Below are 17,483 nucleotides of genomic sequence, written 5' to 3'. Positions count from 1 at the left end.
AGTTGTCTTTTGCACATTTTTCAGATTTTGCATGCAGTTCATAATTCCGTTGTGTTTTATTTTCTTGGATATACCTGAAAATGAACCTCATGGTGTATAGTAAAGTACGTGTACTTTGACAATAGATTTTACTTCGAGCCTTTTTCCTGGGCTGTGACACCAGCAGTTGAGACAGAGCGGAGAGAAACCCTGCAACAGTGATCAGAATTTTGTGCGGTCGTTGCAGATCCTGGCACAGAGCCAGTGTCGCTGGTCTCCGTCGGTGCAACAATAGCAGGAAGGTGGGGAGCTTGTCAACAAAGGGTGCAGACTGACGTGTTGCAACTGTGAGGATTCGTTCCAGAGACTGCGGTTTATGATGTGGGCCGAATGCTTACAGGCTAACCTGCATCTTCACTAAATAGGCCGTCGTGTTTTTTTTAACCCCAGGAGTAAAATTAGTAGCTGGAGACTGTAAGACGTAGGAGAAGAATTTGGCCATTTGGCCCATCGAGTCTGCCCTGCTATTCCATCATGGCTGATTTATTTATTGAAAGACAGAATGTAATTCACCCTCCCGTCCCTTCGAACCATGCTGCCCAGCAACACCCCGATTTAACCCTCGCCTAATCACGATCAATTAACCTACCAACCGGTGCGTCTTTGGACTGTGGGAGGAAACTGGAACACCTGGAGGAAACCCACCGGGAGAGCGTGCAAACTCCTTACAGACAGTGGTGGGCATTGAACCCAGGCCGCTGGTACCGTGAAGTGTTGTGCTCACCGCTATGCCATTGTATTTACTATCCCTCTCAACCCCATTCTCGTACCTTTCCCCCCCATAACGTTTGATGCCCTCACTAATCAGAGCCTATCAACCTCTGCTTTAAATATACCCGGTGACTTGACCTCCACTGCCAAATCTGTACTCCCAGAGATTCTCCACCTTCTGGCTAAAGAATTCCCTCCTCATTTTACTTAGGGAAAATGGAGGGCTCTGCGGTAGGGAAATTCTAGTTCTAGAGAAGGGCCTGTAATGTGCTGTGGATTTCTACGTTTCTCTCTCTGCTCTGTAGCGGCGTCCCTCTGTCCTGAGGCTGTGCCTTCTTGTCCTGGACTCGCCACACCCACTCTATCTCGGCCTCTCAGAGTTCGGTAGATTCCTCCAGCTGTTTGGTTTCGCAGGAAGCTCAGCAAAACCGGGTCCCGGCACCATCTGAGCAGGGAATGGTCAGTCGACGTTTTGGATCGGGATATATCATGCACGCAAGGACGGGTCCTTTGGCCCCACAACGTCATGCTAAACTAATACAGATCCTTCGGCCAGTCTGGGACAATCTAGATGAAGGTCTTGACCCAAAACATGAATTGCCCATTTCCCTCCATGGATGCTGTTTGACATAGAACAGTACAGTTCAGTACAGGCCCTTCAGCCCACATTGTTGTGCCGACCCTCAAACCCTGCCTCCTATATAACCCCCCACCTTAAATTCCTCCATATACCCGTCCAGTAGTCTCTTAAACTTCACGAGTGTATCTGCCTCCACCACTGACTCAGGCAGTGCATTCCACACACCAACCACTCTCTGAGTAAAAAAACCTTCCTCTAATATCCCCCTTGAACTTCCCACCCCTTACCTTAAAGCCATGTCCCCTTGTATTGAGCAGTGGTGCCCTGGGGAAGAGGCACTGGCTACCCACTCTATCTATTCCTCTTATTATCTTGTATACCCCTATCATGTCTCCTCTCACCCTCTGCCTCCCTTGACCTCTGATCACCGTCCATGCACTCTAAACCATGTAATGATTACCTCAGTGCTTTGCAGTACAGACGACCCGGCTTCAATTCCTGCCGCTGCCTGTGCCGAGTTTGCATGTTCTCCCTGTGACCATGAGGGTTTCTTCTGGATGCTCCTGTTCCTTCGCACAGTCCAAAGACATACCGGTCGGTAGATTAATTGGTCATTTTGAGCACTACCGTGGTTAGGCTCGGATTAAATCGAGATGGCTGGGCGCAGCGGCCTATTCCACACTGTATCTCCGTAAGTAAAGGATTTCCTTCGGTTTGGAATCTGCTCCCGATTCCAGCATCTGCAGCCTCTTGTGCCTTGCACGGAACATGGAGCAGTGTAGATCCTTCAGTCCATGATGTTGTGCCAACCTTTTAATCTACAAGATCAACCCAACTCTTCCCTCTTGCATGGCCCTCCATTTTTCTACCATCCACATACCTATCTAAGTGTCTCCTGAATGTCCCTGATGTATCTGCATCCCTGGCAGTGCATTTCACATACCTATCACCCTGATAACCAACTTCTGATATCTTCCCCCCAATCTCCCATGCCTTCTTCCAATCACCTTATAATTACGTCTTTTATAACACTGGACCACAACGTTTTTCAAAAGTGTTGCTTCCTCAGAATTTTTTTTTGTTTCTGACAGACAGCTTGAAGAGTTGGAACATCGACTCAGACCATGAGAGGCCTGCGTCGGGCATTTTGATACCTTACAAGGCGCAGATTGGAAGTCTGTGTGGGGCGCCACTCCTCACACAGACTAGAGCAATGTGTGGTTAAGTGCCTTGCTTAAGGACACAAACACACTGCCACAGCTGAGGCTCGAACTAGCGACCTTCAGATCACTAGACGAATGCCTTAACCACTTGGCCACGTGCCCAACACAACTTGAAGCTGAGCACAAAATTCCTGCTTGTATCGCATAGGAATTTGGAGAAACAAGAAATTAACTTTTATTGAATACAATGCATTTGATTGCATAACAGTGCTGTCACTTGACAATAGTTCAACTCAACTGAAAAATGGTTCGATGATTTTCATTTGTACTCAGTGTGTGAGGCTTCTCACTTAAGTGTCCAACAATAGTCAGCCAGCATTGATGGATTCCAGTTGCCCTGATACCGTTTCTCCTTGACCGTGATGTCCCGGTGAAACCTTTCACTGTGCTCGGTTTAAAAACATTGGAACCCCAAAATCCCCCACCCTTAAGCCCCCCTCCCACACAACAAGCAGCAGCAAAACAATGATCCCCCTCCCCAACCAAAAAAAAGCACCAGTACCCTTCTCCCCCTAAGCAAGTTCATTCTTGATATTTATTGCTCATTTATTTATTAGTATTTCTTCTTTTGAATTGGCACATTGGTTATTTGTCCACCCAGTTGGGTGCAGTTTTCTATGGATTGTATTATAGCTATTGGATTTACTGAGTATGCCCTCAAGATTTACTGAGGGTTGTATATGATGATATACAATATGGTGTATATGGTGATTGGACAATAAACTAGCTTTGATCTTTGAATGTTGATATTCAATGCCCTTGCCCTACTGTTTGCTTCCATTTTCTCTTCACCCACCCCTCGAGGCCCCTTGACACGCAGGCTGCTTGGACTTGTCGTCCTTGCGCTTCACCCTCATGGGAACGCCTTGGTCCCGGACTCCTGCCCTCTTGATTCCCAAATACAAATTTGCCTGCGAGTCATCTCGCCTGGTCTTTCTGTGGTTAGGAAAGTTCTCCAGCACGTCGACTTCCTCAGGAGACGGGAATCCTGTCAAGGCAATTCGGTAAAGCAAATGAGGCTGTAAAATCTTAATCAGATAGAGTTGGACGTGGGGAGGATGTTGTACAATAGCAGGAGAGTCCAGGGCCAGCGGGCACAGCCTCAAAATACAAAGATGAAGTGTCTTTAGCTGGAGAGGGAACATCTCTGGAATTTATTGTCCCCAGTGGGTGTGGAGGCCATGTCATGGGGTATAGTGGAGATTGATAGAACATACCAGCTCAGTACAGACACTTTGGACCAATGTATTGTGCCACCCCTTTAACCTACTCCAAGATGACTAATCTTTTCTCCAATGAAGGTCCTCCATTTCTGGCGGTGTTCAGGGCTTCCTTCATCGTGTCAGTAGCTTCCTCTGGGTTCGGTTTCCTCTCGGCATGTCGAATAGCGGCGGACATAGAACCCCGAGAACTTGTCCCGTTCCCGCAAAGAACCGAAGCCTGCGTGTAGCTCCAGGTCGGGGTCTTCAAAGGAACCTTGAAAGGGAAAAATAAAGATATTAAAGGTAGAACTAGAGCTGTTTCCGAAGATGCAAACAAAGGAGTCGCCGTTAGGCGCCGTCATTCCTCCTAAGCTCGGCCTCAATGTCTAGAGTTCCTTAAATTCCCCTAATGTATCTGCATCTACCATCAGCCCTGGCTTTCTCACTCACTACTCTGTTTTCAAAAAAACTCTTGCTTCTGAAATCTACTCCCCAACCCCCCCCCCCATAATTTCCTCTGATAGGGGTCTTTGGGGTCTTGATCAATGTGGTCGAGTGTTACGGGGAGAAGGCAGGAGACTGAGGTTGAATCAGCAGTGATCGAGTGACGGAGCAGCCTTGAAGGGCCGAATGGCCTAATTCTGCTCCGATGTCCTATGGAGGCGGACGATTGGTCTGGGACGCGGGAGAAAGCTAGTTACCAGCACTACTCCCAGCCCTCCTGGCTCCAAGGCAGCTTCTTGGCAAAATCCACCAGCGATCCTGATCTAGGTGTGTCACCGTGTGACAACACTACATTGAAGATCTATCCCGGGCCGGGCCAGGCCACCACCACATTCCAGTGGGAGGTGGAGGAGATTGGGCATGTCACCGAAGACGAGCAAGTGTCCACAGACATGCTGTGGAGAGCTTCCTGACTGGTTGCAACGCCGTTCGCTGTGGGGGGGGGCCACGGCGCAGGATTGGAAAAAGCTGTAGAGGGTTTCACTCACCCAGCTCCATCATGGGCACCAGCTTGCCCAGCCTTGATGGCATCTTCAAAACGTGATTCCTCAAAGGTTACACCACCATTTTAAAAAAAAAACACAATCAGCCAGGACATGCCTTCTTCCCATTGCCATCAGGGAGGAGGTACAGGAGCCTGAAGACACTCACCCAACGTTTTAGGAATAGCTTCTTCCCCTCGACCATCTGATTTCTGAATGGATAAATAAACATTGCCTCAGTTTCTTTGCGCTACGGGTTTAATTTAATACATGTAATTGGGACACACCAGCACTGGTGCATTTTGGCCCAATAAGCCAGCTGCCCCCAATTAGCTGAAGTTTAATGGGGATTGTTAAAAAGGTATTTTACAAAAAGATAAATTAACTGAATAGCCAATTATGTATTTAAATGAAATGCAGAAGAAATTGGAACAGTACCAATGGTACTACAGTACTATAAAACTATTAGTTCCTAAGTTCTCAACAGAGGAAATACTCCGTATGCTGTTGTGTAGGGGGTATCTACCTCCGGTGAAGGGACTTATCGTGTCCAGTCTCGGGCAGTTCCCTCACTGGACGCTCAGCTCTCGCCTGAGGCTCCAAGTACCTGCCTGCGTGCGATAACAGCCTCGCCCCAGAACGCTGCTTCGACAGGCGTTTGTCAATACCTTCAAATTCTTCATAGTTCCCAACCTGTTGAAGCAGGAAATAGTTTCATTTTCACTCCCGAGCATCTCTGGCATCTCCACGCCTGGTGCGAGAAACTGCAGTGAGCAAAAGTTGTCTTGCTGCTTATTTTTCGCCAGCTATCAGTGACAAAAATCACTGCTTTTTGAACACAAAACACACACACACACATGACACTTTTTGAAAACTGTTCGCTCTAAGCCCAGTATCCTAACGGCCACACAAGTGCATGCGACTAGTTTCTTGATTAGTTTTTGTTTTTTGAGATAAATGGCTTCCCAGATTAACCAGTGGACCGATTAACCAGAATCCATGGTATTTTTAAATTTTAGTTTATAGTATATTTCATATGTTGCTGCAGAACAACAAATTTCACAACCTATGTCAGTGATAATGAACCTGTTTCTGATTATTGACCATGCTTTGGAAACATAAGTTGGAGATTTGTGATCCACCGAGCTTGAACCTGTAGCCTACAGACGAGAGTGATTTGAACTGGGCAGATGAGTGCACGAGTGACCAGTTGTCTAGGAGGGTGAGGGATGGTGATGCAGCAACGACGAGTGACCTTCCCTCCCCGATGAGCTGACGGATCTTGTTTTCCTTCCTCGGACAGGTGCTGTACATCCAGGCGTTCGTCTTGGTCTTCCTGGTCGGCAAGTTCATGCGAAAGGTGTTCTTCGGGCAGCTGCGTGCTGCAGAGATGGAGGTGAGGCCGCTCAGTGTCCTGGTGTGCGTGTTGGGGTGTGGGGGGGGGTACCCTGTTGCTGCTTGGAACACTGAACTCTGGAATGGATCTGAGATTTTTTTAAAATTACAACAATTTAGCATGAATGGATATCAGGATTGGCTCAGTGTCGTGGGCTTGAATGGCTTGTCCCGCCGATCTCCTCACCTATCCGATTCTTCTGCCCTTTACCTCTTCCACCTGTCCCCTCCTCTCCCACCCACTTACCTTCCCCCTCACCCCTCACCTGCCAGCTTACACCCCTTCCCTTCCCTCCACCTTCACGTTCTGGCTCCTTTCCCCTTCCTCTCCAGTCCCGATGAAGGATCCCTTCCTGAACCGTCGACTGTTTATTTCCACAACCCCCCTCCCACCCCAATCCATCGATGCTGCCTGACCTGCTGAGTTCCTCCAGCATTTTGTGTGCACGTTCCACCCCTCCCCTCCCTCTTCCAGCGTTTGCAGAACCCCCCCCCCCAGCAGAATCTCGTTTGTGCTCACAAAACCCATCAGTACCTCGTCTGCCTCAGATGATTATGGATAACCTTCAACCCTAACCAAAAACCCAAGAAGTTTCCTGAAAAGTATTGAAAAAGCACTTAACTCACATGTATATTGTTAATTATATACAATACGAACAAACATAGAGTTAAACTGCAAGGAAGACGATAATTCTGAAGTGCAACCCGACGTCCTAGTGAAGAAATGACCGAGCCTTCCTTGTTGGCGGTGCTGTCCTCGTAATAAAGTAATTTCCAGCTGCTAATCTCGCCCGCGGCCCTCACCAGCCACTTTAGAATCTGCAGCAGTGTAAAGGAAGTCTCGCGTCCCCAGCACAGGCTCTGAATTGCACCCACAAAATGCTACGTGATCTTGGCAAGTCAGATGGGTGGGGGGGAATTAGACAGTCTACCTTTCGCACCCCGCTCCCTCCACCAATCCTGCCAGAAGGTCTCGGCCCGTAATGTTGACTGTTCATTCCCCTCCATAGGTGCTTCCTGGCCTGCTGAGTTCCTCCAGTGTTTTGTCTCTGATCTGTCTAAATGGCTGCTCACCAGATTTCCCCCTTAGGCCAGACTCGGTTAATGGTAGGGGTCCATGTCACAAATAAGGTTGGGAATCCCTGCCTTAGACATTGCTCGTGAGTCTGAGCTGTAGGGGAGTTATTGGCACTGATTCTTAAATGAGAGAAAATCTACAGGTGCTGGAGATCTGTCTCCATCTCTGGAGGCGGTCTATCTACTGCTATCTTTCATGGAACCACTCATTCAAACAACTACCTGGACTTCACATCTTCCCACATCACTTATTTTTTTTTAAAAAAGCCATCGCCTTCTCTCAATTCCTTTGTCTCTGCATCTGCTGTCACTTTGAGGTTTCCCATTCCAGAACTAATGAGATGTCCTCCTTCAGAAAAAGCAGCTTCCCTTCCTCCACCATCAACACTGCCCTCACGTGCATCTCTTTCATTTCACACGCATCTGACCTCACCCATCCACCCCACCAGCGTCTGCATCCAGCACATAATTCTCCGTAACTTCTGCCGTCTCCAACGGGATCCCACCACCAAGCACATCTTTCCCCCCACCCCCACCCCGCAACTTTCAGCCTTCTCCAGGGATTGCTCCCCACGTGACTCCCTTGTCCGCCTCCCCACTGATCTCCCTGCTTGGAAACAGAACAAGTTCCACACCTCCATTCACTACCATTCAGGGCCCCAAACAGTCCTCCCCGATGAGGTGACACTTCATCTGGGAGTCTGTTGGGGTATCCGGTGCTCCCAGTGTGGCCTCCTGTGTATCGACACAGATTGGGGGACCGCTTCACCGAGCACCTACGCTCCGTCCGCCAGCAGAAGCAGGATCTCCCGGTGGCCACCCATTTTAATTCCACTTCCCACTCCCGTTCCGGCATGTCAGTCCACAGCCTCCTGCACTGCCACGATGGGGCCACTCTCAGGTTGGAGGATTCGTCTGGGTAGCCTCCAACCTAATGGCATGAACATTGATTTCTTGAACTTCCAGTAATTGCTCCTGCTCTCCTTCACCGTTCCCCATTCCCAATTCCCCCTCTCACCTGCCCGTCACCTCCCTCTGGTGTTCTTCCCCCTTCCCTGTATTCCATGGTCTCCTGTCAGATTCCCCCTTCTCCAGCTCTGTATCTCTTTTACCAATCAACTTCCCAGCTCTTTTCTATACCCCCTCCCAGTTTCACCCATCACCTATTACCTTGTATTCCTTTCTACCCCTACCTTCTGTGCATCTTTTCTTTGTTCCCAGTTCTGATGGAGGGTCTCGGCCCAAAACATCGACTGTTACTCACCCATTATGCTGCCTGGCCTGCTGAGTTCCTCCTGCATTTTGTGTGTATGGTACTGACTCTTGTTTCGCCATGGGGGTCAAGCCCCCTTTTTGCTAGAGAAGGAGAAAGTGTCTTGCGTTTCCACCTTGCATCCTGTGCAGCCGGGTTCTGGTGCTGAGTGGAATCTGCATCAGCTACTTCCTCTCACCCCTGCACAACAGCGTCAGCGTTGCTCCTGCAGTCTACACTCCCTTCTCTTCTCCATCACCCCCCTCCCAGTTGGGTACTGCGCTCAAACCGAAGAGACGAGCGAGCTTTCCGTGACGGGCAGCGCTCTCCCCGTAACGACGGCGTTTTATTTATTTACTGAGCTACCGCGTGGAATGAGCTGCGTCGGCCAGCAGCTGCCCGATTTAATCCGAGCCCAGTCGCGGGGCAGTTTACAGTGACCGATTACCCTGCCAGGTGATCAGTGGGTGGACTGCGGGCAGAAACCGGAGTGCCCGGAGGAAACTCGCGCGTTCGCGGCGGGGAGGGGGTGGTAGAACGTACAAACTCCTTGCAGGCAGCAGTGGGAGATGAACCCGGGCCGCTGGTACAGTCTGCCCCCTTCTGCCAGGCGTATAGCTCGTTCCCCAGATGGTTCCTAACCTGCCGTGCCACTCCAGCATTTTAAAGCTGGGACTGTAAAGCGTTGTGCTCCTGTTCTGTCTTCTCTCTCCCCCCCCCCCCCACACTTATCATTCCCAGCTTCCTCGTGTCCCTGTTTAAACATTTATCAGATGGCCGAGTCTGATCGCTTTTAGTGGTTTATAAAATTAGAACAATTCCTTACCCCAACTGGGGCATAGGCTGCCGACGGCAGCTCACCAGAGTCTCCCGTCCCGGGCCGGTCTTTCCTCTCCCAGGGACGAGGTCTCGGGAGCTTCCGCTGGCTTTTCTGCAGCTCTGGGTTATTACAGGACGGGGTCGCTAGCCCTCCTCCTCTGGGACCGTCCGCGGCAGAGTTAAAACGGCTGCTCCAGCTGTAACTCTGCAAACCATGTCAGGGGAAGGCGATTGGAGGAAAGTGTAAGGGGGGGTTGGTGTTAGAGGCAAGTTCTTTACACAGGGAGTGGGGGGTGTGTGCGACGGCCTGCTAGAAAGGGCAGTAGAGCCAGATGTATTCGGGTCACTTAAGAGACTTCTAAGTCAGCACATGGGTGATGGAAAACTGAAGGGCTGTGCAGGAAGGTAGAATGATATTGGGAGTAGATTAAGAGGTTAGCACAGCATTGTGGGCCGAAGGGCCTGTGTTGTTCTGTTCAGTGTTGCTGGGACTTGAGGGCCTGAACTATAAGGAAAAATTGACGAGGTTGGGGCTTTACTCTCTGGGAACGTAGAAGATTGAGGGGAGATTTGAGAGGTATGTAAAATTGTGAGGGGTGGAGCTGGGGGTAAATGCAAGCTGGCTTATCCACTGAGGTTGGGTGGGACGACAACTCAAGGACATGAGTTAAAGGTGAAAGGTGAAATGTTGCTCACTGCCGCTTACGTGCAGGAGGGAGGGCAGCTGGGGGAGACTTTGGGGGTTCTGACATCTAACTGTCATCCATTCTTTGGGGCACTCCTCTGTTCTCGTGGATGGTTACAAAGATAAAGAATTTCAGGATGTACATTGTATACATTCCTCTGACATTGAATGTACCTTTGAAACCTTTCTTTAAGAGGAACCAGATGGGGAATGGTGGATGCAAGTTGGCCCTGCTCCTGCGTCTGAATTGACTTGACTTTATCTCTTACATCCTTCACATACGTGAGGAGTAAAAATCTTTGCGTTATGTCTCCACCTAAATGTGCAATGTGCAATCACAGTAATTTATAATAAATAGAACAGTCTAAATGTAATATAGACTACAGTCGTCCCTCGGTATCCACGGGAGATTGGTTCCAGGACCTCCCGCGGATACCAAAATCCGTGGATGCTCAAGTCCCTTATATAAAATGGCGTAGTATTTGCATTTACTACTAAAAATGGGTAGAATGGTGCAAAATGAATAATCAGGTCATTATGAATATGTATTTTAAAAACCATCCAAGATGCTTGTGGAGCTGGAAAAGTCCAGGTGATAACACGAGAAATCAAATTGACTTTATTACTATAAACCAAAGATTTAGAAACTCAGTGACTCAATGCAAAACATATCCAGGTGCAAACTGTAATAGTGACCATAACCCAGTCGTATGTCATGTAAAACTTAAAAAAAACTAAAGCAGCAAATAGCTGAACAATCCCTTGACTACTTGCAATTAATTAAAGAAGAAAACTTAAGACAAGAATTTACAATTGAAGTAAGGAATAGATTTCAAAGTCTAGAAATAGAATCTGTTGAAGTTGATAGCAATCATGTAGAAATGAAATTTAACTCTCTGAAGGATGCCTTGGTAGAATCAGCAAAGTCAGTGATTCCTAAGAAAAAAGCACAAAGAATAAATGGATGACGGATGAAATCAAATATCTAATGGAAGAAAGGAGACGGAAGAAAGCAAATCCTATAGAATACAAGTCCTTAGATAAAAAAGTTAAAAGCTTATGTCAAAAAACCAAAGAAGAATGGTTAAACCAGGAATGTGAGCAAATAGAAAGAATCCCTATTACTGATCCAAAAAGGTTACATCAACAAATCAAGAATATCACCGATAAAAAGCTCCTCTGTTCTTCAGGTGGATGTTTGAAAGCAAAGGACAGTACCATTATCATGGAAAAAGATAAGATTATGAACAGATGGACTGAGTATATTCAGGAATTGTATGAAGACGATCAAGGCAAAAAACCAGAAATTAAGAAAAACATTGAAGGTACAAGTATTTTAAAATCTGAAGTTCATAATGCAATAAATGAGATGAATAAAGGAAAGGGAGCAGGTCCTGATGAATTAGTAATGGAAATTATTGCCCTTGAAGATTATGGAATTGAAAAACTTACTGATTTAATCAATGACATTTATGAGACTAGAATAATACCAGAAGAGATGAAAACATCAGTATTTATCACTTTCTAAGAAACCTGGAGCAATAGAATGTGAATTACATAGGACCATAAGTTTAATGAGTCATATCACCAAGATACTTCTAAGAATTTTGATAGCAAGAGCTAAAAGTAAGATACAAGCTGAAATAGGCAAAGAACAATGTGGTTTTGTGAAAGACAAAGGTACAAGAAACGCAATATTGATGTTAAGGATACTATCAGAATGAGCTATTCAAGTGCAAAAGGGTTTGTTTGTTTTATCGACTGCACAAAAGCATTTGATAAAGTGAAGCAGAATAAGTTATTTGAAATATTATAGAAAACTTCAGATCTAGATTCAAAAGACCTCCGCCTAATCAGAAATCTGTATTGGGAACGAACTGCTGCTGTAAGAATAGATGGAGAAGTGAGTCGATTTTCGTAAACTAAGAGAGGTGTTAGACAAGGGTGTGTTTTCTCCCCTGATTTATTTAATGTGTACAGTGAAACAATATTACAAAAAAATAAGAAACATCTTGGGAATCAAAGAAAACATCAGTAATTTCAGATATGCAGATGACACTGTTAATTGCAAGTACGGAGGAAGAACTACCAAAGTTAATTGATATAGTTGTTGAAGAAAGTGCAAAAATGGGTCTATCTATCGATTGCAAGAAGGCAGAATTTATGGTGATATCCAAAAAGAAGGAAAATCCTATCTGCAGGCTGAGAATATACGGGGAAGACATAAAACAAGTACAGAACTTCTGCTACTTAGGAAGCTGGGTGACATCAGATGGCAGTTGCGACATGGACATCGGATGGCGAAAGACACCTTTACGAGAATGAAGAGTATACTGACCAATACTAAACTAGGCATGACAACCCACCTCAGAGTACTGAAATGTTACGTTTATCCAGTTATGCTATAAGGCTCAGAATGCTGGACAATATCTAGTAACATGAGGAAACGAATTGTAGCAGCAGAGATGTGGTTTTTGAGGAGGATGCAAAGAATATCATGGATGAAACGAATATCTAACGAGGATGTCATGAACAGAGCAAACACAAAAAGAGAAATGTATGAGATTATGAAAAGGAAACATAACTTCATTGGACATGTGATTAGGAAAGAGGAGTTAGAATGCATGGTAATTATGGGAAAGATTGAAGGGAAGAAAGCAAGAGGAAGACAAAGACAAATGATGATGGAGACAGCAGCCAGAGAACTGGAAATGAATACCAATGAATTGATCCACCTGACCCGAAACAGGAGTGTGTGGGCCATGGCAGTCAAAGCTCAAACTGGGCATGGCACCTGATGATGATGATTATTTGCATATAACCTACGCACATCCTCCTGTATACTTTAAATCATCTCTAGATTACTTATAATACCTAATACAATGTAAATGCTATGTAAATAGTTGTTATACTGTATTGTTTAGAAAATAACGACATGAAAAAAATGATCATAGCTCTTCTGGGAACGCTAATGCTGCCGATTCTCCCGTGATCTTTAAGTTCTTGAGGCTGTAGCACTTTACATAGCTTGCCAGCCATCCATTACTAGCCTTAAGCTCCTTCCTCTCTCTCACAACACAAGTAGTGAACGAACGAGATGCGAGGCGAACAATGCCCAAACGACGAGTGCTGGAAAGAGACTGAGGATCTGTGAGATGGTGGGAGGCTACAGCAGGGTATGCCCACACATCACTTCATTCGCATGGATTCAGCATCGTGCTCGGCGGGCGGCAAATTTAAGTTTTGCTTTTTGGAACTTTCTGGAATTTGTTTTCGAATATATGGTTGAATCTGTGGATGCGGAACCCATGGATACAGAGGGCCAACTGTACACTCAAGTCAGCGTGAGTTCATCAGTCTGATGTCCTGGTGGAAGAAGCTGTTGGTTCTGGCTTTTATGCTGCGGTACCGTTTCCCAGATGTTAACAGTGGAATAGACTGTGGTTGGGATGGCTTAGGTCCCCAGTGATCATTCAGGCCCTTTTTACACACCTGTCTTTGTAAATGTCCTGAATCGTGGGAAGTTCACATCTACAGATGCGCTGGGCTGTCCGCATCACTCTCTGCAGAGTCCTGCGATTGAGGGAGGTACAGTTCCCATACCAGGCAGTGATGTAGCCAGTCAGGATGCTCTCAATTGTGCTCCTGTAGAAAGTTCTTAGGTTTTGGGGGTTCATACCAAACTTCTTCAGCCGTCTGAGGTGAAAGAGGCGCTGTTGTGCTTTTTTCACCACACAGTTGGTGTGTACAGACCACGTGAGGTCCTCGGTGATGTGGATGCCGAGGAACTTGAAGCCGTTTATCCTCTCAGCCCCAACATGGGTTAGCCCGTCTCCATTCCTCCTGTAATCCACAACCAGCTCCTTTGTTTTTGCAACATTGAGGGAGAGGTTATTTTCTTGACAGCACTCTGTCAGAGAGATGACTTCTTCCCTGTAAGCCATTTCGTTATTGTTTGAGATGAGGCCAATCAGAGTAGTGTTGTTGGCAAATTTAATTAGTAGATTGGAGCTGTGGATGGCGATACAGTTATAGGTATACAGGGAGTAAAGGAGGGGACTCAGTACTCAGCCCTGAGGGGCTCCTGTGTTGAGAGTCAGAGGGTTGGAGGTGAGGGAGCCCACTCTTACAACCTGCTGGTGATCTGACAGGAAGTCCAGGATCCAGCTACACAAGGCAGGGTCAAGGCCGAGGTCTATATAGTTCAAAGTAAATTTTATTACCAAGGTACATATATGTCACCATATACAACCCTGAGATTCATTTTCCTGCGGGCATACTCAGCAAATCTTTTGAATAGTAACTGTAAACAGGATCAGTGAAAGATCAACCAGAGTGTAGAGGGCAACAAATTGAAATGACATTTCGATTCAGAAGTTGCCCAGTTGGATGTAGATACTTTCCAATTGGAAACTTTGTGTTTCCTTGTGTAAATTCATTATTTGCATAACCATCACGGTACAATAATAGTTTTAAAAACCAATAGAAACGCCAATGGCCAACAATGCCTCAGAGTTTACGTGCTTGCCTGTTATGCCGCTGGCGTTTCGGGCAGCGATGAACGTCCTCTGTCTCTGGCGAAGCTCAGAACTTCCTTCATCGTGTCAGTAGCTTCCTCTCAGTTTTCATTACTATCAGTCACGCAAGCCCCAGGTGGAGAGGATTCTTCATTGCTGTTTCCGTAACAGTTTTGTTTTACCAGTCAGGGTTGTTAGTCCCAGACTTGGAGGACTGGTGGACCACTCTTGGTCTGGCCTCTCCCCTTTGACATGTTTTGGCCTGGGTGACCCTACCAAGAGCCAAAGCACAAAGCCCAGACTCCAGCCAGCATACCTCTCTGGTTCACTAAGGCATGCAGGCCTCCAAAGGCAACAACAAGCTTGTGGTCGTTTTGAAGAGCCTGCATCTTGGTATATTAAACATTCTTGGTTCCCAGGCTGGAACAGAGAAACTGTACAAAGGAGAGTTAGGCTTTCAAGGGCTATGTTCAGCCTGGTTGACTGCACTATATCTGAACACTGTTTATCAGCTTGTCTTAATGCTTGCCTGACTGAACTTCCACGCTGAAAAGGTGGTACAAAGGAAAGATGTCGTTAAGATTGACAGAGTACAGAGAAGATTTATCAGGATGTTGCTGGGTCTGGAGGACCTGAGTTAGAAGGAAAAATTGAATAGGCTAGGACTTTGTTTCTTAGGTGTGTCACGTGGCCAAGTGGTTAGGGTGTCATGCTCACGATCTGAAGGTTGTGGGTTCGAGTCTCGGCCAAGGCAGTGTGTTGTGTCCTTGAGCAAGGCACCTAACCACACACTGCTTCAGTCCACCCAGCTGAAAATGGGTACCGGCAAATGCTGGGGGTTAACCTCGCCATAGACTGGGGTCCTATCCAGGGGGGAGTCTCGTACTCTCAGTCGCTTCACGCCACAGAAACTGGCATAAGCACAGGCCTGATGGGCGACAAGGCTCGGGACAGACTTTATCTTTAACTTTAACTTGTTCCTTAGTACATAGAAGAGTTGGAGGAGGTTTGATAGAAGTGTACAGAACTGAGGGGCCTAGATAGGGTAAATGCAAGCTGGCTTTTCCACTGAGGTTGGGTGGGATTATAACAAGAGGTCATGAGTTAAGGGTGAAAGGTGAAAAGTTAAAGGGAAACTTCATGTCTACGAGCTGCCAGCACAAGTGGTGCATACGAGCTCCATTTCAATGTTTAACAGAAGTTTGGGTAGGTACATGGATGGTAGGGGTATGGGGGGCTGTGGCTCCAGTGCTGGTCGATGGGAGTAGGCTGTTTAAGTGGTTTTGGGATGGATTAGATGGGCTGAAGGGCCTGCTTCTGTGCAGTACTTCTCTATGACTCTAAAGGGGAGTCCAGGTCTCAGAGGTTTAGTTCGGTTTCAGATTGTGCAGGATCTCCACTCTGTTCTGTCAGCATACCATCTCAACTTTTGCCTTTGCTGCAACTTCCACACCCCACCTGCGGAGTGTGGAAGGGAGCTACCATTTGTACCCAACCCTACATCTCGGAGGGACGTAGAGGAATATTGTTGCCTCGAGTCTCGGGAGCTAAAATGTTCAAAGTCCATCCCATCTAGATATGGCGTGAAGTGATTGCAATGGAGTGGCAGGGTGTTGTGGTGTAAGAGTAACGCTGCTACAGAACCACCGACCAGGGTCCAACTCCTGCCGCAGTCTGTAAGGAGCTTGTACGTTCCACCTGTGGACACGTGAGTTTCCTCCTGGTGCTTCGGTTTCCTCCCACGTTCCAAAGATGTGCAAGTTAATAAGGGAAGTGCGGCGACGCTCGCGGGCTACCTCCCACCACCCCCCCCCCCCACCAGCACGTCCTCGGACTATGTAGGTCATTAATGTAAGCGTCCACTTTGCTGTCTCCTTCGATGTATGTGCTATAACGTGCACAAGGTCACCAGAGAGACACTGATTATGGATGTAGAAATGTTTTGTTAACAACGAGCAGCAGGCATCATATCGGAGGAAGAGGCCTCCCTGACACAGTACACGGCACTTTTATACATTAAGGGTCAAAGGTAACAGCAGGACAATTCCATAGTTGCAATGTATCTACGATGCTTCCTTTAAATTACATATAGTTTTCCCACACCACCTCCTTTGCACCCACACTCCAGACAGCCTAACTGAATGTTAATCAGCATTGTCTGGCTTGCAATCAGCTCTGGGGAAAAATACTAGTTCAGGGTTACATTTAAATTAAATCTACAATCCATGTTCAGGTCTGAGGATTGGTTGCTGGTGAAATTAATATTTGCGATATACCCTGACTCCAGAGTGCACCTTAACACATGTTGGCTTTACTCTCTAATGTGATCTCTGGCACATTGAGCTGTTACTAGGAATCGTCAGTGGATGAAGCTTCCTGCTGCTGGCTGCTTGTTTACTGTTTTTGTTTGAGAACAGTTCCTCCCTCTGGCAGATGGTTAGTAAGTTAAGGGTGTGGAACCGCAGACATGAGTGGAAGAGCGACTCCAGCTCTACTGTTGGTTGCTGATAAATCCGATCTTAAAACTTTGAAAGCTCAAGACCAGGGAGTGACGAAATGTGCAACACGCTTTAACGGAGAGCAGTCGAGCCGCGAAAGATAATTTCACTGGGAAGCTGGCTGAGCACATGAGGGAGAAAGCGATAGAAAGTACAAGGAGGAATGTTCCTGTTACGGATGAAGAACTAACAGCTGTTATTTCCTTAATGAATTCTGGCAAAGCACCTGGTCCAGATGGCTTTACAGTGGAATTCTTTAAGTTTTTTTTCTTCTACTCTTTCTCCTTGGTTGTCCAGAGTTTTTAAAGAAGCAATCAGATTAGGTAAATTACCACAATCATTTTATGGAGCTTCTATTTGTTTAATTCTTAAAAAGAATAAAGATCCTACTGATCGTGCATCATACAGACTGATATCTGTCCTGAATGTAGATTCTAAAATTTTTTCTAAAATATTAGCAACTAGGTTAGAGAAGGTATTACCTCAAATTATCTCTGTG

General features: G+C 46.6%; 1 protein-coding gene across 4 annotated transcripts in view; it reads left to right on the top strand.

Annotated features, from left to right (window-relative positions):
* syvn1 (synovial apoptosis inhibitor 1, synoviolin) overlaps window positions 1–17,483 on the top strand; it is a 91,938-nt gene that overhangs the window by 18,533 nt on the left and 55,922 nt on the right. For all 4 annotated transcript variants that reach the window (XM_063036625.1, XM_063036626.1, XM_063036624.1 and 1 more), the window contains exon 3: window positions 6,045–6,137. In XM_063036625.1, coding sequence (XP_062892695.1) covers window positions 6,045–6,137 — 93 coding nt within the window. The remainder of the gene's footprint in view (window positions 1–6,044; window positions 6,138–17,483) is intronic.

This window comes from Mobula hypostoma, chromosome 30 (genome assembly GCF_963921235.1).
Source record: "Mobula hypostoma chromosome 30, sMobHyp1.1, whole genome shotgun sequence".
NCBI lineage: Eukaryota > Metazoa > Chordata > Chondrichthyes > Myliobatiformes > Myliobatidae > Mobula > Mobula hypostoma.
The sequence above is the reverse complement of the archived record's forward strand: the minus strand, read 5'-3'. Positions and strand labels throughout refer to the sequence as shown.